This window comes from Netta rufina, assembly GCF_964035555.1.
Source record: "Netta rufina genome assembly, chromosome: 2".
In the NCBI taxonomy this organism is placed as follows: Eukaryota; Metazoa; Chordata; class Aves; order Anseriformes; family Anatidae; genus Netta; species Netta rufina.
Window position 1 is genome coordinate 18246693 of NC_140124.1, and position 25539 is coordinate 18272231.

General features: G+C 38.2%; 2 protein-coding genes across 2 annotated transcripts in view; both read left to right on the forward strand.

The window, feature by feature from the left end:
- Positions 1 to 71: 71 nt before the first annotated feature.
- On the forward strand, positions 72 to 13289 carry ENKUR (enkurin, TRPC channel interacting protein; the record flags this gene model as incomplete). Its single annotated transcript, XM_084282746.1, has 5 exons — positions 72 to 139; positions 3233 to 3378; positions 6590 to 6816; positions 8939 to 9085; positions 13116 to 13289. The coding sequence occupies 5 exons, from the start codon at positions 72 to 74 to the stop codon at positions 13287 to 13289; spliced, it is 762 nt and encodes a 253-aa protein (XP_084138872.1).
- A 9955-nt stretch (positions 13290 to 23244) lies between these two features.
- PRTFDC1 (phosphoribosyl transferase domain containing 1) overlaps positions 23245 to 25539 on the forward strand; it is a gene marked incomplete at both ends in the record, with an annotated part of 44357 nt that continues 42062 nt past the window's right edge. Inside the window, one exon of the mRNA XM_084282979.1 lies at positions 23245 to 23301. Within this exon, the coding sequence (XP_084139105.1) occupies positions 23245 to 23301 (57 nt within the window). The remainder of the gene's footprint in view (positions 23302 to 25539) is intronic.

Sequence of the window (25539 nt, forward strand, 5' to 3'; positions counted from 1 at the left end):
CGCCCCCTCGGTGCGCTGTCGCCTAGCAACGCGTTTCCCTGGCAACCGCGGCCGCGACGCTGGGCCACAAGATGGCGGCCCCGGAGAGCATCTATAACCTCCTGCCCCGCCTGCAGCAGCCGCCCGCCAGGCCGCCCAGGTACGTGGGGCCGAGAGCTTCGGCTCGGGCCAGGCGCTGTATCGCTGTATTTTGCGGGTAATTAAAAAATAATAACAATACATTGAGGTTTTTGCAGGGAACTTTAAAAAAATTGATTTTTTTTGCAGGGAACTTTAAAAAAAAAATGGATTTTTTGTGGCGTTATCGCGCCTCTCGGTGAGTCACCGGCTGGCAGCTGGGGGTTTGCAGCCCGCTGATGATTCAGTTTGGTGCCACCTCGCCTGATGACAAGGAAGCTGTGAAGCCATCTGTCCCACGCACAGGAATTGCGTGACATCTTTGTTGTCTCAGCTTTTAATGATTTTTCAGTAAGCAGCTGAAAAGCTCTATTTTTTTTTTCTATTTTTTTTTCTGTGTCACACCTGCATTCTCATGCGTCAGGTGCATCTTCTGACATCATTTCACTTCCTTCTCACCCCTTACCTTAAAAGCATTAAAAACGCCTTCTGCTCGCCTAGTATTAATGCTCCGAGGGTTTTTGTAAAGCTCATATTTGATGTGCATGTTGTATTTTCAGGTTCCTGCTATTTGTATGGAAGAACACTGTTAGACATAGCATTTTCAGTGAAACGTTAACCCAGGCTATAACTCAGTAGCTGTAAAATGAATAGCAGTATCTGTGGCATTTGTTAGAACAAAGGCACAACGTCTGAATGCTTTTCAGGTAAAAGTGTTCAGACTTGCCAGATTTCTAGTTCTGAACTTTTATACACCATATAAAAAATAGATGGTACGCCCTTTTTGATTTCCCCTGTGAATGAAGGATACCTCTGGTGGGCAGAGTGCAGTGAAACAACATTATGGAAGGCAAGCAGCACGCCAGGTCCTCTCCTGTCTTAATTCCACTCAAGGGTTTGGATACTGTGTGACCATAGTCCATTAGGTTCAATATGGGCAAAGGATTCTTTGGGTTGTACACAGTCAGACTAAATCCCCTTCTCATCTCACTGATTTCCATTTTGTCACCTCACCTCCTGCTTTAGTTTGCAATGTGCCATGTACCCAGCTGGTAACAACACTGTCAGAACTGGTTAATAGCATGACTTGAACATTTTTTTTTTAATGCATACAAAATCTGGGGTCTTTTTAAAAATGAGATCATATATATTTCGTTCTCAGCTGGCTGGGTACTAGGCATGGCAGTCATAGCCATATGACTGCCATAGGTACAGGGCAAGCATCTTCATTTTCTCCAACTTTGATATCCCAAGGGAAGGCTTAAGGAACTAACTGTCTTTTTATAAATATATTGTTTTTTCTCCTCTTACCAAATGCTGAATGAATTAAGATTCTGAAGTCCCCCATAACCATGTTTTCTTACTTGCAGCCCTCTCTAACCATCTATTGTTGCTGTATGACACCATTTATTTACCATTTTGGCCATATGTCAGTCACCAAAACATGTAACAGTCACAACTCTTTGTCCAAAGAGAATGCCTATAGATGTATTCAAATGGCATTGTAAAAAGACAGCTTTAAACTTTATGCCAGTATGGAATAAGCTCAATACCTTCTCATTATCTTTCTATTTTCAAGACGGTGTGCATACTAATAGGTCAAACTCCTCAAAATAAGTAAATCATCATGAAGTCACTACCTTTCTCTGCTGTGTGACTACAATGCTACTTTTACCAAATGGTGAGGAAAACAGTGGTATCTGAATGTGGTGGGTTCATGCCTAAAATATGGCTGTTTGCCATGAATTTAACAAACACACACCAAAAAATTATATAATTTTTTATATATATAATTATAGGGTATTTCTGGAACTATATATAATCTTATGTACATGATTAATGTGACATGGTTCCTAAAGCTGAACAAATTTTAAAAGGTACTGAGGTAGCCTTAACTTTATGAGTTCTGCTTCTTCAGGAAAGTGTCCATGCAAGCAGTGTTTCAGATGGTGGCAAATCACTGCTGATCAGCTAATCATCAGCATTTGGCTTCTTTTGTAGCATGTTTACAAACTTTTGATTACAGTGGTAAATTCAGTTCCATATGCAACATGACACCAAAACAGCAGTGTGTGCATATGTCTCTTCATGTCTGAGCTGCTGTGATTTTCGTGTTAGCCTTCTAAGTCAACGCCAAAACCATGACAGATGACAATAGTTCAGGATCGTAGTTCAGGTCTGTGCCATTTAAGAACTACAGAGTTTGCTGTGTATCAAGTCTCTTTAAATAACATATAACAAATGGTTCAACAGGAGCACTGAGACAGTGATGCAGTGGCTGGACGTTAATAAGATAAGGTGATGTTCAAGGACATTCTGTCCAACTCTCAACAATGTTTGAAGTGTTTCCTGAAGCATGAGGTTTACGTACCTGTAAAATCAGTTTCATTCCACAGAGTGAAACATTGAATGTTCTCATTATCAATACAGATCTCGTATCTTTTCAAGCCAACTGAGCTTTTTCCTCTGTTATGTTTAATTACTGTTACACAAGGTTCTACTGCAACTGCAGGTTCTGAAACGTGAGGTACATTGGTGTTTGCATCTCCCTCAGACTACAGATTTTCAAATGTACAAAATCCGACAAAGTAGGCTCATGATTAATATTTTCTTGTAGATGCACAACAGCTACATATTTAGGATGCATTTTTGAACAAAACAAAAAGCCACGTAAATAAATATTTTTTTCAAAATGTAGTTAAAAATCAAAGACCAAAGTGTGTAACATATAACCTAATAAAAATAAAGAATTCATGTTTTTGTCAGACTTAGTAAGCAATATTCAAAGTAGTGCTGAGCTTCAGAATGTCTGTGTTCAGTATTTATATGATACAGGAACTGTTTGCCAAATTGTGATAATACTGGCCTTGGAGACACAGGAGGAGGAAGAAGCAAGCTAGCTTCAGAATCAGAAGTACAACTTATCAGTGTGGTACTGAGCATACTTTTAAGATAGAGGTTATATGAATGATGATGGCCTTTGTTTGGGAGAGTATAAAACAAAATAGCTCAGTCTTCTGGCATGAACTAATGCAAAAATGTATAATCTTTGAAGAGGTATTTTTAATAATTTTCTGACCTTGAACTTCTTTATGCCTATTGTTTAACATCAAAGGTATATATCAACATTTAGACCGTCTGTGAAACAAGAAATAGAGAAAAGTAAAGCTCAGTGGAAAACTATGGGGCCAGCAAAAGTTGCGGTGCCGTCTCCAAAAAACTTTCTGAAGAAACATTCAAAGGAACCCAAGCTACCAGCGAGTAAGTGCATACTTTAAATATGTGAAAGGCAATGTATTTTTTATTATATTAGAATTCTTAATATTAATATTGAAAATAATAGTTATAGAGGATCTGTTTTGTTTCATTTATTTAATTTTAAATGATTTTTGTAAGCTGGGTTGGTTTCCATTGTTCCATTTATAGCCTCTATGATGCTGAAATTAATTTACTATTTCACAAAAATGTTTCTCTTTCTTATTTATTGCGTAAAATACTAAAAGAAGCAAAAAGGAGATTACATATGTGATTAGTAAATACAGTGAGCATTTTCTGTCATGATACAAAGCCGGATGAAATATAAAGAAAAATTATCTCTCTTTTGCCTGGAGTTATTTAAATATTGAAGATGTGTTGATGGTATATTCTGTCCTGCTGATGTTTCAATTTACAATTATGTAATTTAGATTCGTATGTCATTCTTTCCTGCAACTGGTCATTAATAATAAAGTATATAATACTAACAGGCATATTAAAAGAGAACTAATTGTTTCTAGAGCTTGAAGACATGAAGTAGGTATGTGTGTCTGTCTTGATGTTATCACCAACATACAGCTTTTACTCTTCAGCATTCACTGTTGGTTCTTAATCTTGTAGCATTAAATTGACAGTGTTCAGAGCACAGAACTTTTTTTTTTTTTTTTTAGAGCTGCTTGTTAGAGAAATAAAAAAAATGGAATATTTTATTGCAAAGAACCAGTTTTCCACCATCCTATTTTCAGGCACAAACCATAATTCTGGGTATGAGGAGTTGGCAGTTCTTATGTTCAGCTTCATGGCCAACTCTGCAAGGGTGGAATGACCTCCTTAGTACTGCTAGAGTTGTAAGTACATTGCTGTCAGAACTTGTAACTGAATCAGGAAGTTTTAGCTTGAAATTGTTTTTAGGTTGGAAAAAAAAAAGAAGAAGAAAAAAAAAAAAAGAAAAATCAGAAGAACTTGAAGTACTCTATTAAAAAATGCTGTCTAAGAGAATGTGTGAGTCAGCACCCAAATTTGCATGGTACTTACAAATGACTTTAGCACTGAAAATACAGACTATCGCAGGAGGCCTTGGAGGCTTAATGCCTCAGACAATGCAGATTATCAGAACCTTAAGGTAAGCTTTGGTCCCTCAGGTCCTGTAGGCATCCTGAGTGGTTTCTACTTAGGTCTTCACTTTTTCAGGAAAGTTGAACAGCATTCACTGTACGGAATGCAATACCTAATGGCATCTGAGCATTAATGTTTCCAAGCTCAAGAAGTTAAATTACTACACTAGTGTTTTAGATGAGCACAGGAAATCTAACCAGTTCACCTGTAACTTGCAGCAGTCCATAAGATTCCTTTCAAGTATTTCTATTGTAAAATTATGTTAACTACTACGAACTGGCTATGTTTTGAGATTGAGCACTCTGACCGATTTTTCTCAGAAAAGCAGCTCACAATATTTCTGTTTCAACTTGCTGATTCAGAACTTCATAATAGCAATATGCGATTGGGTGTTTGCATTTAGAGTCAATGTACCAGAACCTCAAAATGACTATGACACATCACAGCTTCCATCCAAACTAGTAATTTCATAACTACGATTAGATCCTAAGAGATCTTGAGAAGGAACTGCATCATTAACTCAGAAAGTTCTTAAACCTTTGTTGGATGGAGTCTCATACTTACGTCAGAAAAGTTACGTTGCTTAATGAGCTCTTTCAAAGCATGAGACTTTTGAACCTAACCAGTTATCTATGTGGGATTATGGTGTTTTGTTTATGATAGCTGTGCCACCTTGAAGACTGAGTTTGATCCATCTAGTTAAAAAGTAGGTTGCAAGGACAAAGCTGAAAGATTGATTTTTTTTTTCCCTAAAGTCTGGGAGAATGTCATTCCTTTAGAGTTTGATTATTCAGCAATTCCCTACAAAAACTATGTTTCCTAATCTTCAGCTGAATCTTGTTTTATTACTTGGCCCTGACATTCATTTTAAGCAAACTCTGTTTCTGGCTCTAGAAGAAGCAGAGGCTCCCAAAGCAAGTGTTCTGCAGGTAAGGGTGAGCAGGTGCTCACTGAGATGCTGTTTTCCAGAGTAACATCATTGAGAAACAGATTTAAGTCTGTGTCCTGCAGTACTAAGTTATGGCAAGCTATCATGTTGTAAAAAACCCAGAAAAGTGCTGGTTCTTAGGGCCAGTATCAGGAAGCCAGCTGTTGCAGGAACGAGCTGTCACAGGTGATATTACAGACTTGCTTTCTGTCAAAGAAGAACATGAACTCAGACAACCTGAGTCAAACTACTGTAGATTCTTCTGAGTTCCCTCTGATAACGACCGTAAGTTAGGGCTATATCTGTTGGGAAATAAGGTGGGGAATGAATTGTCTTTTATCATTCACCTGAAGTGAGACAACTCAGGAGGCTGTTGACCTTCTGTTGGTCTGTTGAAGAAAAGATTACGCTGAAAAGGTAAGGGTTCTTGTGTTCTCTGGAGAATGCATTGCAAGAAGTTATGAGTGTTATGGAAGAGTGAGAACAGGGCTACTCCCTAAGGGAAGGTGAGCCAGGAATTAAGAGTGACCACAACGCGGGCTGGGCAGTGATCTCACCTACAGCAGCAGACCCAGCACAGCAGAGGCGTGCAAGCAGAGCAGGGTGGTGATGAAAATGGGCCTTATCGATGGCCTAGGCAAGGTGGGGTAGCAGGCCAGATCCACCCTCTGATACCACACAGCTCTTCAGGAGCAGGGCTAAGGGCAGGCACGCCTGCACGGTAGCTAAGCCACAGACTGACAGCCCAGGGTTGAGCTGAAATGGATCTCCTGGGCCTATGGCTGTGGGGTGGATGCACCAGGTGGGACTGGTGAGGGTCTCCTGGTGCTCTCAGGGTCTTGACAATGAGTATCTCTGGTAAATGTAGTTTTACGTATGTTTTAAATAAGTCTCATACTACTGCAGGTAAGAGGTAATGAGTGGCATAGTCTATGAAAACTCATCTACAAAACAGCACGGTATTTCCTAAGCTATGTAACTTCTCTTATTCCCAACAAGCATACTAGTTTTCATTATAGTATGTTCCCCATCAATCCTCTCAGTGTAGATACAGTTGCTTTCTGTTTTTATGTAATTTTGCACATAATTTTTCTCTCTTCAAAAATGTAATAACATTAAACTGCAAAGCTCTCTAAGGTTATCACTGAGAATGTTTACATGCCTAATTCACAGGAAAAAAAGAACAGGATAGTAAGAAATTGCCTGCATTATCAGTCCCACGGAGGACAGATCACCCAGTTATGGGAATTCAGAGTAAAAAGAATTTTATAAATACAAATGCAGTTGCTGCTATCACAGGATTGCCTAAAAAGCCTCAACCTATTTATGTTGATAGAAGACAAGGAGACAAATATCTGCTTGAAACTTCAGGACTTGTTCCAAAATATATTAAGAAAAAGGTAAGTTTTATGAAATTGTAGTGAAAATACGAGTAGCAATGCCTATTCTTAGATTCTTGCATTCTCCTATGAAATGTTTATGGTTTTCTTTTAGATGTTTAAATACCACTGCTGTTTGTGGTAGACCTTTGAAATTCGCCAAGGAGAAATCACTGGCGCTAGAGTTGTGACTTGCCTTTGCTCTGTATTCACTTGCTTATGCTCTCAGCAAAGATGTTGCAGAATGATGCTGCTAAAGCAATAGCAGATGTGTTGCGCTGGGAACCCGGGGAGTAACTAATAGGGGCACAAAGAGTTAGACTCGATTTCTTCAACTTCTGCTCACTCAGCAGTCTTTCAGAGATGCTGGCAAAGAGATAGGACCCACTGGACAAAGCAGGGTGAGGATATTGTTGACAACATCTTTGCTAACCTCGTTAGAAGAGCTTTTAACTGGAGGTGGTATTAAAAGCTTACAGTTCAATCAAGGAACAGAGGTGAGGGTGATAAGTACATAGGGCAGGGTAGTGGGAGTGGGAAGGTGGGAAGGACAGATCAAACTCTTTGGAAGAGGGCCCACCTCACGTGTCAGTTGTGCACAATCTGAGAAAGCAACAGAAAAAGCTAGAGCTCTGTGTGCAGGTTCAGAGTTAACATCATCAGAATAATGGAGACATGGTGGGAAGCTCTTCTGCCTGGAGTCTTGTGGATGGATGCATGCATGCTAACTCTTTATGAATAAGAAGAGAAGTGGTTGCCCGTTGGCTGCAGGAGTGGTTCAGATTTATGGATCTCTTCTATGGAATTGGCAACAGGCTGGTTGAGCTCATGGGTCAGAATCAGAGGAAAGGCCAGTAAGCATCACAGGCATGGTTGTTCCAAACCATCTAATCAGGTGAGGAACTGGATGGAATGTCTTTAAACAACCTGAGGGAATCTTCAGATCACAAGCAGATGTTCTCATGGAAGACTTCACCGTCCTTGATATCTGCTGAAAGACCAACACAATGGGATGAAAGCAATGCAAAGGTTCCTGGAGCATGTCAGCAACAGCTCCTTAACACAGATGGTGAATGAGCCAACTATTGACCATGCTCTTCTAATTCTGCTACTTGCAAATCAGGAAGAACTGGTCAGTGGTGTGATAATCAGTGGTAAACTTGGTTGTAAAGCCGTTAAGTAGTTTAAGATCCACTCTTCCACAGGGAGACAGGTGATAGTGTACACACCCTGTACTTCAGGAGAGCAGACATCGGCTTCCTCAGGGAACTAGGAAGCAGGACCCCATGGGAGAAAACACTAAAAAGAAAAAAAGAGTTGAGAGAACTGGCATGTCTTCAAGGTCAGTCGTCTCCAAGCTCAACAGTCCATTCATGACTGAGTGTTATGCCAAAAAAAGACATGATATATGACGTAGCTTATAACAGCAGATGCAAAAACATGAACAGGCAGTCCTTGTGATACCTTTGTTTGGCTAACCTAAAGTGCTACCCTACACTAAAAGATTTGTGAATCATTTAGCATTTGGTGGAAACAAGGTAGATTCTTGTACCTTCTAAGAGAGCTAGATAGGCTACATTCAATAAAGGATAAGTCAAAATAGAGTTGTACCCCAAGTGCATCTGGGATATTCAGAAATTATTGTTCCTCCCAGAGACACAAATCTGCCATATCCATTATGAGATAGTCTGTCGTTCCTATCTTGTTAACATTGTTCAGTATCTTTTGTGGCATGCAATGTTTCAGCAAAAAACAGGATACTGGAAGATATTTCAAAGAAAGTATCCAAGGAATGTGCATTCCAGACAGTAGGACTTGGCACCATGTAAAATGTAAACTAGCTTTCTGTCATTAACAAATTTCAAACTCCTCACTCAAGCATCAGTTTGAATAAATACATGTTTTGGTTTCTGGATTCTCTTATGAAGTTTTGGGGAAAAAAAATGAAGGGAATTCTTTATATGTCTTTCTCAGATTACGAAGAGAATTACATTTCATATTTCTAAAAACATGGTGATTTAAAATTTTACTGCTCAGTGGAACAAAATTCCTTTTCAAACTGTCTTTGTAAAAGTATAGATCACAGGTATGTCTTTGTTTTCTTCTCTAAGCTCATGTAAGACACTTCTTCTTGCACTTCTAGGATTATGGCATTACACCAAAATATGTGACACAGAGAACTGAAGAAACAAAGAAAGCTCAGAAAGATTATGAGACCGAGGTCTTGGAGTGTCTCAAGAAAAAAGCCATGAAGCAGTTATCTGATGAAGAAAGGGAAAATCTTCTACAGGTACATATTTTGACTTAGTGTAATTAGTAACATGTACATAAGATTAATGAGGTAATGTAAATCAATATGAATAATAAAATTAGATCTTTAAGCAAGGCAAACGAGTTACCTACTTTTTCACTAGATGGAGCTACAGAACAGTTGCAAATTGAGCTGAAAGGAGCTGATCTATCTATAGTTTTAGTCCTGTTTTACAGGTACTTAAATTCTGTTAGATTCATGTCCTCTTTAATTACTTGGAATTTCAGTGAAACTTAAAGAAATGCAGAAAATAACCTATATGGGTCTGGAGACAGTTCTGACTCTCTACTTGTGAATCATAGAAAATATAAATCACGATATTTTTTTTTCCTGATGTATATCATCATTGCTACATTTGTTGGCAGTTTCTATCTTCATCTTGTAACCTCACTGGGTAAAATATAAGGCCATGCTTTTAAATGTGGCAAAACCAGCAAACAGAATTAAACTGCAATATATATATAGAACAATGACTGGAAAATTCTATTTTGTCAAACTTTTGTATACTGTCTTTCAGAAAGTTTTTATTGTAGAAATCTTTCTAAAATGAAATAATGCCATAAAAGATATAGAGAAGGAAAAAAGAAGACAAAAAGAGAAAATAAAAATTTTTAAATTATATCCATTTTTTTTTAAATGGAATTTCTCATAACCACTTTTAGCCAAATTTCCTATGAAAATTAGGCTTACATTACTATGGTATCTGTTTGTCAGTCTGTTCCTTAATGTCTTTGGATCTTGGCAGACATCTGAAGCAAATTAGCAGGTGGATTGACATCTCCAAGATGCTAAATTCCCACAAAAAAAAAAAAAAATCAGCAGAATAACTAGAGACAAAACCCAGTGTCTAACTTACTTACAAAGGTTAGCTGGGAGAGAAGCGAGGGTATCACATTGACCACAGTATAAGGAATATAACAGCAAGGGGGAAGATGAAGATACTGTTACGGTGAGGAAGGCATGGGACAATATGATGGTCCAGCAAGTTGTCTGTGCAGCAAATATATGTGTGAAAGAAGGCATGTCAGTTCAGATGCTCACAGTTCTGATTTTGTTTGATTAAAATTATGTTCTTTATTATTAAAATACAAGAGTGAGCTGAAATGTGTTGGGTTTTTTTTGTTGTTTGTTTGTTTTTTTTTGTTTGTTTTTTAATTAAAAAAGGGGGTTACTATTTTTGTTAAATCAGTATTTTTGTTTAAAGTTTTCAAAAATGTGCTCAGCCATGGGCCAGATGACTCACACAGATATATCTCCAGGAGGAATTAGTGTCCTCAGGGTATGAGACTCCTACCCAGTGCTCAGCTGTAGACATATGGGAAATCCTGTCTTTTAAAATAATTGACACTGCTATTGAACACATGTGCACTATCTGATTTGAAAAAATATGTGGCAATAGATGTCTGAGAACAAAATCAAGCCTTATGAACCTACAAAAATAAATGGAAGTGCCAACATTTTTGAACTACATATTCATTATGCTTACTTTGGTTGAACTTTTCATGAGAATAAAAGAGAATGTTGATAAATGCAGTACATATTTCTCACTGATCTAGCATGTATTCGAATTCCTTATATAGAGTTAGATCTTCAGTTTGTGGTCTAGCCCAGAGCAATAGTGGTCAGCAAATTACATTGCTGTTGGAGGAGCTGTGAGGGAGATTTTTACACAGGGAATCTTGAACTGCTTTTGATCTCTTCACTCTACAGGGATAGAGTAAGTTGTGATGAGTGGATGCTTTAATGTATTTTTAACCCCACTGTTTTCAACGATTTCCAAACCAGTTTTTACTAATGTAGAGAAAGTAGAATTATTCAAAAAGTTATGAATGACTTTTATTTCAAAATATCAGAAATGCTGTATTTATTTTCATGATGATATATCTGTAAAGTATACCTTATGCCTGGTAGACTAGAAGCCTTATATAAATGCTTTACAGCCTTAGATTAAAAGACAAGTAGCATTACAAGACAGTAAATAAACAGCCTTGCACATTGCTCTTCTTTCATGTGTTGAGACAGTTTTTAAATTTATGTAGGCATTTGTATATAAAGAATGTTGGAATAACCTTTGTAGGGAACACCAAGTCAATGCCTGGTATGAATATACAAAAAATATGAATTTCTGTGCAACAAATACACTGCTTTGAATTAGTCAAATATTGGTTCATATTAAAATGTATGTTATGCTTAGTAGGCATTTTACAGGGAAAGGGCATTTTTCCTGTTAAATCCATTCATACAGTGGACCAAATCAGACAAGTTTTTAGGAACAACAGTCCTTGAGATCTAAAACGGAAGCAACGGATTCAAAGCTAGGATTAAGAATAATTCTTGTAAATTGAACTTCAGCAAGGTAATAATCAAGTCTGGGAGAAAAGATGACTAGTGAAGAAGGACCTGAATTTGGAAATCACAGTGTGCCATGAAATCAGTGTATCAGTTGAATCACAGAGGAGAGTTGGAAATGGAGTTCCTGGGAGATTAACCTCAGTTCTTCATTTCTGAAGATATTTTGTGATATCCCTTAAGGAAACAAAACTGAGAGCCAAAAAAATGAAGTTGTTTTGGAAAAGTGTTCTCTCACCAATAGCCATATTGTATTGCTTGCTGACTGCTGCATAAGTTCCTTATAGTAGGTGTGATTATTAAGTACACCCACAGAGTTTTCATGAGGACATTTGTGCATTGAATAACCTACACTCCTGTGGTATAGGCAATATACAGGATGTGCAGATTTTGGTCATCCTCTTTAGGAGAGAAAGTAAGAGCATGTGTTGCACTAATTGTGAGGATGTAAAGGCAAGTTTGAAATTTTATTATGTTTCAGATTATTGCTTTTTGTTTGTCTGTTTGAGGCAGGGTTTTAGTCCTGGGTTTTTATATGAGGCAGGTACAGTTCACTTCAGTAGTTCATTGTGTAGTCTCACTCCAGAAAGGTGGCAGTTGTTTAAATTTTTGGTGATAGGGTCAGTGACAGCTACATTTTTTAGTCCAAATGATAAAGAAGTTGCATGTGTATGTTATTGTAGATGGAGATTAAGGAAGGAATGCAATTATTTAGAATTTCTTTAAAATAGCTCATAACAGTTCAAATACTGTGAGATCAGTTAGGTGCCCATGGTCTGAAGAAGGTCTCAGTTGCTGGAATAGAAGCTGGTGGTGAGGTAAACTGAGTGAGAATGCCATTGAATTTGAGCTGGATTTCCAAGCACTGGTATTCTTGTGATCTCTTAAGGTCAGTAGCACCATGTGCAATGCAGTGGTATCTGCAGCAGCAAGGTTGCTGTTTATGAGGGAAGTGGTTTCTGTGGTGAGGTTTGTAAAATAATTCCTGTTGCTTTTTGGAGAAAAGTAGGAATTGGAGTGACATGAGTTTTGGAGGAGCTTTCATGAACCCTAGAAGTTCCTCAGTTACCAGACTAGATTTAAATACAATAGAGCATTTAAAGTTGCCTACCTGTACATTATTGACAGCATGGAAAGTCTCTTACATAGCATAAGGAAGCTTCACTCTTTATTAACTTTATACATTTTTTTTCTTGAAGATACACAGGACTGGAAATGAAGTGTAGAGTCTTCCTTGAGCTCCTGGTAGGCTGTGGAGCTGACTGTTAGTCACACTGACATACTTTTGTCGGTTTCTAATTTTTGTAGCTCCTCCTTCATTGGCTAGTTTGATGATTACTTGGTTATTGCCTGTTAAAGACTAATTTTTTCTCTCCAAAGCACAGGGTTTTTTGAAGATCATTCCTTATATCAAAATGAATCAAAATTATTTCTATTGCAGCTACCCTGACTTTTAAGCATTTAATTGATTTAGTCCAACTATTTAAGATGATTAAACACTATTCATATATTTATCTATTGTTTTAACATTGCTGTGACGCTTGATCAAAGGTAATTAAAAAAGAAATTGCAATTTGCATATTATTCTTATGCAATATGCATACTATTCTTAATGAAATATATTTTTCTCATGTATTTCCTTTTCTTCTGATGGCACTAGGGGCTGAAAAAGAACTGGGAGGAAGTGCATCATGAATTTCAGTGTCTTTCAGTAGAAATAGACACCATACCCAAGAAGTTGCATAAAGCAAAGCTGGAATCACAGATGAAACAACTGGAGCATGACATAGATGTAATTGAGAAGCATAAAGTTATCTACATTGCAAATAAGTAAGGACTGTTTTTCAGATATTGCCTCTTTTCTCTTTCTATACCCCTGTCCTTCCAAGAAAAAAAAAAAAAAAAGCACAAAGCTGAAAAAAGAAATTGAAAGTTCCAACTATTCAGAAGAAGGTAATATTCAACTAACATAAGGATTAGCTTCTTATAAAAGTTGTTACATATAGCTAATTCTCATCTGTGTAATCCACAAGTTTAGAATGTTTAATATGACTTCAAATATATAAACACGATTTTAATCTATTATTCTTTGTAATTTTTATCAACTACTAAAATGTCTATAAATATCATACAAAAAGCATAAGAAATACTGTTTTGTATGTTTGGAGCACTTCTTTCCCTTGTAGCAAAAACTAAGTGGAATAATTGGCTGCTGAAGACAGCTTGGTAAATACAACTTCAGGGTGGGATGGCTTCTGGTCTAGTTATTAAAGAGCTGTTGTGCTTTACTTAAAAGCTTGAACGATTGTATTTCTAAATGGCTTGGCTTCTACATAACATTTTGTGTATTCATTTTTTGTTACTAAAAACAAATTTTGTAGCAGAAGCCTATAATAATATAGGAACTCAAGCAATATGGATACCACATGTAGCTTGGTATGCTGATGTAAAAAATAACACCATAATACTATATTAAATCTACAACTAAAGTACAAAAATGTGTTTTGATTGCTTTTATATGTGTAAAGTTAGAATGAAAACAATATATTACTATGTGAGTCATGACCTAGGCAGAAATGATGTTGACATAGTTACAGCAATTATTTCCATAAAAAGAAAAAATGCTTTTCTTTCTCACTGCTTAACCTTTACTTCAGAACACAGCTTTTTCTGTATTATTTCAATTATTTCCACCAGCAGCTGTTGTGACTTCATAATATCTGACAGCAGAAGAGGATGGTGTCAAGAATTTTAAATAAACTATTAAAAGCCAAATTTTCATGTGCATTAGTTAATTTCATAAATCTGCCCGGAAAGGACCTTGAAGACTTCACAGTGATTCTAGGTTATATTTCTTGTACATCTTAAACTTGTCTATGACATGCACTAAGAAAGCTTGGGGTGAGCAGGAATGTGTATTTTGTTGTTTCTAACTTATAGTAAAGCAGTAATGTCTATTTTTGAAAGGTATAAAATAAGCTGAAGGAAAACTGTGGTTTCGAAAAATATGAAATTCATTTACTGTTTACTCAAAAAAAATCATACTGTATATTTTAACAAAGCCACGCTGACTAGAATCACTTAATAACATGCCACATTATCTGCTAATGAAGTACAAGAAGATTTCTTAAGAAATGCAATATAACCAAACATGGATGTTTTTTGTGGCTTAAAATAAAAAGGCAGCTTTTGACTTGAAAACAGCATGCATTCCCACTGCCTCAGTCTCATATTTTTTTAGACCATTTGGCTGAGTTCTGCTGAGGATCTGGATTTGGATCTTCCCTTTCATCAGTGCTAACTTTATGAAAATGCAAAGTTGGTGATTGTGTATCCCAAAAGTTAGGACAAGCAACTAGGCCACACTTATTTTGATGCGTATTCTATGAGACCCTATATCAACACTAATGATTATGGAAAAATGTATTAAAATGAAAACCTTTTAAAGTACACAGGGAAGGATAATCTTCTTTCCCTTTAGCTCTGGTAAAATAAATTTACAGAATCTGTATTTATACGGTCAAGAAATGCCAGTAATTGAAGGTGCAATGTTTGTGAGTCAACTAATGTGTGCTTGTCGTTATAACTAAAGAAAAATCATGAATAAACTCAATTATTCTGATAGATTTGTTCCTTCGTAAAAGATATTAAATAATAACATAAGCAACTCTTCAACTAGTCTTACAGGGCAGCCTTTCTCCAACCTGTATCTTCAGAACTGTAGGTCCTCGCTATGGTATTCTGAGGAACTCCCTAGAAGTAGCTCAGGTTGAGACCCAGTGTGCAGACCTGAGAGCAGAACTTTTCCTGTGGTATTTATAAACTAAGGGAAATTATAATGTTCTTTAGTTACAAAACAGCCTACACTGTCTTCTTGTTTTAAAAACAAAATAAAACAAAAGACTAGTGTATGAAAGCATGTCATCTCAGACATTCCTTAACATTTCAACATTAAAATGCTTCTCGTAACTTTGATTTTATTTACAGTTCAATAGATTTTCTTCAGCAGGAGCTTCCAACCTCCCCCAACTTGACTGTATGGCATTTTTATAGTGACACAAGCTGCTGGAGGTTTTTTCTGAGGTTTTCAATATATTCTGAGCACTTGCTGAGAAGGCAAGTTGTGTAACTAAGCAAATGTGTTAAGTATGTAATTCAAACTTACTGCTGCCAATGGTAACCTTTCTACTGACTGTGACAGTTGGCACATGATTAAAAAAAAATTGATGGGAAACCAAAGCAGACTCAAGATAGATCAAGTGCTCTCCTACAAACAACTGTACTTAGAATGGATGATTTATTTTATTTTGTTTTGTTTTATTTTACTTTATTTTATTTTACTACATTTGGCCTTTCCAGATCATAATTTCTAGATGTTTCACCCTCACAGATGGTCTGTAGAATGATACTAGTCCTGACTAGAATAGGTTTAGTCTTCAGAAATTCAATAAATTCTTGCAAATATAAAAGTGAAATTTCAGCAGAATTGTTTATTATCAGCTATCAGTAAAACAGAGCTAAATCACAGAAGCTGTGGGACTTGTACCTTTCTGTAATACAGTTTTAACTTCATTCTGAAAAACCAGCCACTGTTATGGGAGTTCTGTTCATAGGCAAAAATATTATTACCAGTTGAAACATTCTCTAAATTCACCAGTCAATTATTGACAATTAAATAATGAGAAAGAACATAATCAAAATACGTATAACATTTAATAGTCATCTTTTCAACCTGATATTTTTAAATAGTCAGTACTATATTGGATAGCCACCATAAAACTCACACTAAAGAGGGTATCAATTCTCCGTTGGTCAGTAAGAGTTATGGTGCCACAAACTGAAAATATTTCCTGTTGAAAGTTGTGCATGACAAACTGTGCATCCATTTTTTAAATATAGCAACATGAAATTATGATAAATATCTGACTGGCTGTTTTTCAGAATGAAACCATTTATATTCAGGAAGTAAGGAATCAGATACGGCATCATCACAAACACAGGGAGTTCCTGATTGCACGGCTCTGATAGAGCTGCCTCGAGCAAGCATCAGAGCTGGTAGAAGCAGATGGGCTCCATGTGGCTGGTCTCAAGGTGCTGTTTTCTCAGGATCTGCATGCATGCTTAGCCACTAAGTCTGAGGGTACCTCTTCAAAACCTTCCTTGCAGAGGGGTAACCTTATTCCCCTTGTGAAATAGTAAGGGTGAAATTCTATGGGAGAAATAATATGGGAGAAATTCCTCAATAATTTTATTTTCCTCAGTCTCTATGAGTTTTATTTTGATTTGTTTTTATAGGAGGGCGCATTCTGGCCTTTTGTATATTTTTGTAAAAAAAAACTTGGCATCACAAACTGCTGTTGTGATCAGTCTGCCACAAAGCTGAAATCTAGTCCTTCCACTGCCATATGTTTCAGGGAAAACAACGTATCTGGCAATTTCAACACTAATGAAGTCAGACATTGTTCAGATAAGAAAACTTCACCTATATGCAGATTAATGGGAGGTCTAGATAAATACTAGTCCCAGTCAATGCTTTCATCCTCGGTTTTACGGTGCTTATAATATTAAGAATATAATTACAGGAGAGCCTGATGGCAAAACCTATTATTAAGGTTCCCTGAGATTTCCCATAGCCAGGGAAGCCAGCTGCTGAGTCCAGCAGCTGATTGCGATCATTCACCTCCGTAACTAGAGGTATATTGAGCCCAACCAAAGTCACAAGGACTGGCCATTGCTCCCTGCGAGTGGGTATCAGAGGTAGTCATTTATACTCAACCACTGAATTCCTAGGTTGTGTTTTGTTTTTTTTCTTTCTGCCTTGATCTTGCTCCAGCTCTTTTTTGTTATGTAATGTTATGTAAACAGAGTGTGAGTAAATTCAGGGTTTTCATCCTTCAGGCTAAGCAGTGGCATTATGGGATGAACACAAGGTGAATTGGGTTTCTTGTTTGTGCTCTTTGCTGTTTAAAGGGTCCTGAGGTAAACGTGACTGCTGTTTCACCAAGTTATGAAAAATATACCTATTTTTTTCCTACAGTGTACCTCCAACAAATGGTTGTAAGATGAGTGAGCATAGCCAAACGGTGGTTTACATTCACATAGGCTGATCTGGATGCTCCTGTGATGACAAACTTTTGTTCGATCACAGTACCAGCCTGTGTTGTTAAATCACTATTCCATTACTTCTCCACATTGACTCCACAGCATGGAGAAGTTCACACAAATACCAGGGTAGCTTTGTCTTCAACTCCTTCCTCAAATGTTTCTTTCCAGTGATGTCTACCAAGAATTTAACAACAGCTGAGCTGCTGGTAAACTGAGATTAGTTTTATCGTGTTGCCCAGTGCAGTTTCCTTTAACTCCTCTGGCACTCTGTAGCCTTTTGTTCTCTTCTGCTTAGACTGAAAGTTATCTGTGGTGTGGATAATCTTCTTCTCTCTTTGCACAGTGTCTGACACAGTAGAATATTTGTCCATAGTAGGGCTCCTAGGTGCTTATAATAACAATAAATACGATCATCTAGGGATGAATCAAGACCACGCAATAAAGGGAACGGATTCAAATTGTTTACCAAAAGGATCTGTTTTCCAAGAACTCTCATCTCGTTTGTTTCAGCAATCGGAAAGTAGGAGTTCTAGGAAGAAAAATTGAAGGCACTTAAGTTATTCCCTGGAGCAATGTGGCTTAGTCGCGTCTTTGTCATAGAAATTATTTGAAATGCAACGGCAAATTACTTATACCTGGCTTTTTCACTGGTAGCCATTAACAATGCATTTCTGCATTTTTGGGGTTCCCAAGTGCTGCAATTAGAGTCCGCATGTTTTACATACAGGATATGTATGCCTGACATTAATGGAAGCTATGATTTGAACCTGTACAGCACTAAATAATAATTGTAAAATAATAACAGCATTGTAAAATAATAACTATTGTCTCAATATGGTCACTCAAGATTAATTAAATTAATGTTCAGTTCACTCTTGCTAGGTGTCAGTCCCTACGTGGAAAATGTAGGTGACTCAACCCTTTAACTTACAAAGCAGTTGTAAAGAAGAACAGGTACCTCTAGAACTGTTCCAGCATTGCTTGGAGGGCCATATGAATGTTCAGGAAGCAATGTAGTAGTTCTCTCTTCAGAGGAAACAAATCAGTAGCGTTGAACACATGGCCCCAAGTACTACAGAGTGAAGAAACAGCCCCATTTTGCTGTTTGCTCAAGGGGGATGGTCTGTCTTTTACACAAACAATAAAATGAGCAAATGGTCTTAATGCAGCATTCCGGTGCTCTCAGGGTGTGGGTTTATTCTGTGCAGCTGAAGAGTTCGGTGGTTGGCCAGCCGTGCACATTTAGCAGGCCTGTGCTACAGGAGAACTTGCTGGGCCAGATTCTGCTTCTCAATGCACTTCTGTTACTGCAATGTTTATTCTAAGCAAGTTGTGAAGTATACAAAATTACATCAAAGAAGACTGAGCTATTTTGGAAAAAAAAAAAAAATGAAAGAAAGAAAAAAAAAGTCCTTAAACTGTTACTCATTTACTCATCTAAAACATTAAGAAATCTTCTTTTTTGTGGATATTCTCCAATTCACTGTAGTTTACTTAAAGGGGAAAAAAAAAGAGGGACAACTCAAGTGAACAACCTCTTTTAGAAGGAGAACAAACTCGACCAGTTAAATTCAATACATAGGGTGCGACTCACAACATATTTACAATTTTCTGACTCATTTTCATAGCTGTGCATCATGAGTTTGTCACAGGATATGATGTGAACAGCGGTTCTTGAAAATGATCTTTTATCGTTCAAATGTCAATCTTCTCAATAGCTGGTTAGGGGAAATATTTGCATAATATTATGAAGGAAATAAAGTTTATATTAGTATTAAAGGACAAAAGGAAATTTTTGTTTGCATTTATTTCAGCTATGAAGAACTCTATATTAATAACGCGAACCTGAAAAGCAGGAAGAGTATCTTCAGAAGCCAGGAAATTACAAAGTGAAGATCTAGTTGCTCTAGTCTGGCACAGTGAGATTAATAACAAACAAAAATATAGTTTTGTATTAAAGATGTTTATCATGGACCAAATAAGTCAAAGCCCCAAAGTCTGTCAAGCAGTACCTAATGCAGATTGAAGGGTCATAAAATACACAAAACAGACTAACATCTGAATGTCAGCTTTTAGCCATTTTCTTGATATAAAAATCATCAAATTAAGCCTGAGTCAGTCTTGTAGACTCAGTACAGGTTAACTGTGACAGGTAAATGCTCTGAGTTTTACTTGTGGATCTTAGATGCTGAAATTGCTTTAAAGCTGAATTTTCCAGTTCCCAAAGGTGCTAATTCTGCGGAATTTGATATGGACAGAAACTACATTCCACCTTGCAGTGCCACTCCAATAGCTGCTATAATGCAGCAGTCACAAAGGTAAAGTCTAACACCAATACTGCTACCGATTTTAGGATGCTACCTGGCTCTATCTACTTGTGCAGCTTTTCCTACCATCTCCCTAGGTTCTTGAATGTCGGGAAATGGTTTAAAATACTGCTTTATGTTCTTACAGACATCCCTAACAATCTGGCAAATAGTTTTTGCTGCCCTTGCGGTCTTCAACAGTCACCTATGGACTTGGTGACTGCCTCAGGTAATGCAAAAGAACTCAAAATTCCGGAATATATTAAAGCTGAATATGAAAGAAATTCTAAATTGTTTTCAACATACCCTAAAGTACCGCATCTGCTTGACTCTGTTTTTCATATTGTCTTCAGTGAGCATTTTACCTAAAAGGTACACATCTTTTTCTGCAACAGTTGGGATGGGGGTGGAGGGGGATCACTTACCTTGTAACAACTAACAAATGCTAGTTTATGCCTCATAAGATTATTTACAGTTCTGCTGTTGACATAACAGCTGCAGCAACAGGCAGAACCAGAATAAGAGCTCTTACTTCATCCCCTAATTGGCAAGCTTCCACCTAGGTAAGCCATACCTCTTGAAATATTCTGGATTTTCATGCTTTTCTTGTTTATTTTGGGTGTTTACATATCAAATTGAGTAGTCAAATGTTTATTATAACTTCTTGGGAGGGGAATACATAATGGAGTTGCAAAGGCTAACAGGTAACCATGTGATAATATTTGTCTTGGACTGTTTTCTTGATTATACCCCTGCCCCCAATCTTCTGTTTTCAGTATTTCTTTACATTAGAGTTGTGGAAGGGTGGGTACTACATGTGCTGCTTTCATCAGTAACAGGCTAAGAGCGGAAAAGATGTGTAACTGAAATTATAAAGTTAGTTTTGCAAAGGCCCAAGATATAAATACTGTTCACAAGGGATTTGCATATAAGTCCTAACTCTGCTTTGTTTCTTTGTGTGTCGCTTTTTCCATCTGCTCCTTTATGCTTTTTGGCTATGTGTCCAGACCTACTTGTCAGTATGAGTTCACTATTCTTCCCTATTTTCTTTGTTCCTTTCCCCTTTGATTATGTCCCACGGTTGTATATCTGAAAGTGTTTACTCTTTTCCTCCTATTTTTAGTTTATGAACAAACAGCTAAACAAACATAATAGAAAAGTTCTGAATGCTTACATTCTATTTTACGATTGAGGCCCTAGTACCATGTTTTAACTAACCATATTTTGACCCTAATTAAGAAAGGTTTGAAAATCTACTGAAAATTCATTCATTCTACATCAGTTCAGACTGTAGAAAAACAATATAAATATCCAGTAAGAACATATAGCTCCACAGCAAAATCCTTAGCAGTTTCATTCTCGTCATGCACAAAGAACCTAATTAATTCTGATTTCTGTTAATTCTGTGGGTTTACAGATCCATGAATTTGTCACATTTGCAACAAGACTAAAAAAAACCTCCCAAACTATTACATTTTATGCTAATGAATAATCTTACATGCAAGAGCAGATTGATGGTTGTTGTTATTAGCGCTACCCTTCCAACTATGCCCCTGCTAAATTTGCCTAGTTTTTAATTTACATATTCTTATTTATTTGTTATTAGCTTGACACTTCATTGCACTTCTGAAGTGAGCCCTGTAAAACTATTGGAAGAGAAGAATACCAAAAGAAGACTTGACAAAATGCAGTCGTCCAACCTTGACGGAACAACCTTGACCGAACAAACATTTCCTGCTTAAGTTTTTCAGCACAATGCCAGAGGAATTTATTTTTTAGTGTCTTGTTCATAATCTTTTCCAAATCTTTAAACTCCTGCCTGTGGGGTTCCTTCTGTGGTGTAGTTTGAACAATCTCTTGTATTCCTGTGGTCTGATAAAGAATGTGGTTTAAAAAGAGGCAGAAAACTCTAGTAGTAACCTGAATAGTCCAGATGGCAGAAGAAACCAGTAGGCATACAACAGTGGCACGATTAATCTGAAATCCCAGCTGCAATATAAGTAGCTTCAAAACTACAGAGCTTAGGTCTATAATGTTTATTCAACAGCAGCTTCATATGTAACATGTAGTTACTGAATCAGATTGTATTAGCTTTAGGACAAACGTGGGCTTTAGAAGCTTTCTTCCAAGCAAGAAGAATCTTTAGATCTTCTAAAGAGCTTGTGGGCACAAATCACTGGCATTTGAAATGCAATTGAAATGCAAAAGTATTTAGGGATTTTACCCATTATGAAGATCTCCTATATATTTTGCAGAAATAGTATTTACTCTGCGTAGGTTTGTACAAATCTGTATATGCTCTTTATCAAATTCACGACCTTTTCTTAAGTTTATTTTAAAGCACTGTGAGCATGAACCATCTTTTTGCAGCATACCTCAGTCTTCATATACAGAGATCATTTCCAAAACAGATATGGTCTGGAGTTGGCCTCCCTCACTTTGTAAATGTGGTCCTCTGTTCTTTGAGATATGTTGTCAACTGTAGCAATAGTTAAGAGTAGATCCTTAGCCCACTAAAAAGCAAACAGATCTGGCTAAGCATAAGAACCAAAGCATCTGTAGCAAGATCACTTTAAATCATTATAGTATCTGAATCTGTGTACATACTGTATAGATAGTGTAGAGTCTGTAATTGTAGATTCATTTATAAAAATATTCTTAACACCAGATTCCTAAGGTATTAATTGTCCTGTCATTTCTAATGTAAGTGGGATTGCAGCAAGAGGATGCACCTAAAAAGCAGCCCATGCTGGACACCACACTCCTGATTTGGACACACCCGCGGTGTTCTCTGGATCCACCTGTTGTGACTTGTGGTCTCTAAGTCTTTATGATTACATTCTAGAAAGTCATGTGCCAAACTGAAATGCCTTCCTGCTTGGTCTGTGATAACTGCTCAGGTATCGCTAGGCACATTTCATTATGCCCAGGTCTGCCCTAGACCCAGCTGTTTCTTCCTTGAATAGTTACTGCTATAGGAATAGCAGAATTCTGGCAGTTCTATATTTAAAAGATAAATACTGGAAGTTATAACCAACTCCTACTTTTAGGAAAGCACAATACTTTCTGGAAACTATCTCCTTCTCATCTGTGAGGCAGCGCAAGGACCCTATTAACCATTTTTACAGAAGCAGGCGAGGGAAGGCAGCAGGCAGCGCGGCTCCGGAGCTGCTCCCCTGCTAACAGACAGCACAACAAACTCTGCGGTGGGCTGAAGGCATCGGGAAGCTGCCTCTTACTCCAGCACCTGTGTAATGGTGGGGAAAAAGGCGCCTCCTTCCCTCGTACCCCTCCACAGCCCGGGGGCCGCCGGCCCCAGCCCCAGCCCCAGCCCGGGCCGGCCCCGCTCGGCTCCGCCCTGCCGCAGCCCCTCAGAAGATGGCCGGGCCGGGCGGCAGCGGAGCGGAGCGGGGAGGCGGAGGCCGCGGCGTTGTGGTAAATGCGAGCATCGCCCGGCCCGGCTGGGCTCGGCCCGGCCCTTCGCGACCCCTCCCGCTTCCCCGGCCGCCCTTCCTTCCTTCCTCCTTCCCTTCCTCCTTCCCTGCCTTTCTTCCTTCCCCCGCCCGCCGCCATGCGCGTCCTGCCCGCCCCACCCCGCTGGCTCCGGGCTGCCGCTTCGGGGAGCTGAGCTCCAGGTCCCCAGAGACAGCCGGCTCCCCAAGACGGGCTGGGACGCCTTCGGGAACCTCTGGGTGTGCCTCACCTGGCTGCGTGGACTTCTGCGGCTCGTTTGGAGGGTTTGGGGATAAATCGGTTATGCAAAAAGTAAAGGGCTGTGTTCATTATTCGGAGAGATTAATGAGATCCACACCCCCCCCCATAAAGCTGGCAGATTCTTCCCTGTGAGGGTGACAGAGCACTGGCACAAGCTTCCCAGAGAGGCTGTGGAGTCTCCTTCTCTGGAGATATTCAAACCCCAGATGCCTGGATGCCATCCTGCACAGCGAGCTCCAGGTGACCTGCTAGCAAGGGGTTGGACCAGACGGTCTCCAGAGGTTCCCTCCAACCTCAACCTTAATGTGGGTTATTACCACCGCTTCAGGAATGCTTTTATTTTATCACAGTGGTGGGATTTTAACCGAGTTAGGGAGCAGCAGCTCAGAGCTGAGGGCTTGTCGTGGGCAGCAGCCAGCCCCAGACCATGACAGAGACCCACCACCTCCCCGCCAAGGAACCCTGCACGTTGTGCCTGAGCTGTGGCTGGAGCTGCCCTGCATCTCCTGACACATCTCTTGACACTGGTACGATAAATGCCAGGCTGAACCTGTGACTGTTTAGCACCTAAACAATGTGAGGATGCTGCAGAGGAGGAGATGGACGTTCATCACTGTGCTCCGCTGTGCTAACTTCATTTCTTTTGCTTGGTACACGCCAGTGTGTGCACACACCCCCAAAGAAAACAAACACAAGTAAGGCCAGTGCAGTACGATTTTGTTTACATTTGTAAAGCTGGAACTGGCTTTGTGCTCAGCTCTCCCATTTCATACCAAACCAGAAAAATCTTTAAGGGAAGTACTGTGCTTGAACCTCATGTGTGCCCACTTTGGTAGACAGCAAGGCTAGCAAAGTTCTTCCAAAGCTATATTGCGAATTTCCCCATTTTCTCTCTTATGGGAGAAAGCCTTTCAGGTATCGCCATGTATTTGCATTCTTATTTGTATATGTTCACATCAACTTTGTAGAGACTCATCGAAGAATTTCTACTGGGCAGCTTGTACACGCTAAACCTGAACTTCAGAAGTAGCTGTTTCTTTCAGTGTAGGATATATTTTTACACACTAGTGTACCAATATATTTAGTATATGTATTTATTCATCTGGACAAAGCAATCATAAATATTTCCTTGAAATTTCCAAGCATTAAAGCCAGAAGTAAATGGAAGTTGAATTTAATTTGGGAAGGGCATTTTTTGGATACTCAGTTATTAAACTGAGGATAGTTGCACAATTCACAAGCTTGTGTCACAAGTCACACAAATCACAAGCTCATCAAAAGTTACAGTTACCTGAAAATTGTCCTGTAGCATAACACTGTGATTAGCTCTGGGGTAAATCAGAATTTCTAAGGCTTACTGTTGGGAAGTGCCAGTTTATTTAAAAAATAAAAAATAAAAAATAAAAATAGGCTTATTACTTTAAAAAGCAAATAGAAACTATATATGAATTTAATCTTGTAAATGAGAACTTCTTTATTCTTGCAAGGTGATGTAGCTTAAGGTTTTTTATTCATGAAAACCAGAAGGAGAGAGAGAAGAATAAGGATTTTGTACCGACCCTGTGCCAGAAAGGACAGATTGTAGCAGAAGTAAAACCTATTGATTTGTATGAATTCTGAAGCAGTTTCAATTCATTTAGTTTGATCTTCAGCACCATGCTCAAAAACATGTAATTTGATGAGAATGATGCCTAAATAACCGATACTGACATGGGTTCTTAGCGGGTGCTTATAGTACTTATGTAATTTAAAGCACTATCTGAAATTGTTTCCTTTTATGTTAAAGTGCTTTTGCAGGAAACCATGCCAGACAATTCATTGCTACAAAATATTTTAAAAGTGTCAGCCACCCCTATGTACTGAAAATGAAGATAGGAAAATAGGCTTCCCAGGCCTTCTGCAGCAGTGTTTTTGGAGCAAGATTTGCCTCTCATTAAAATCCTTGCCAAGGAGTATATT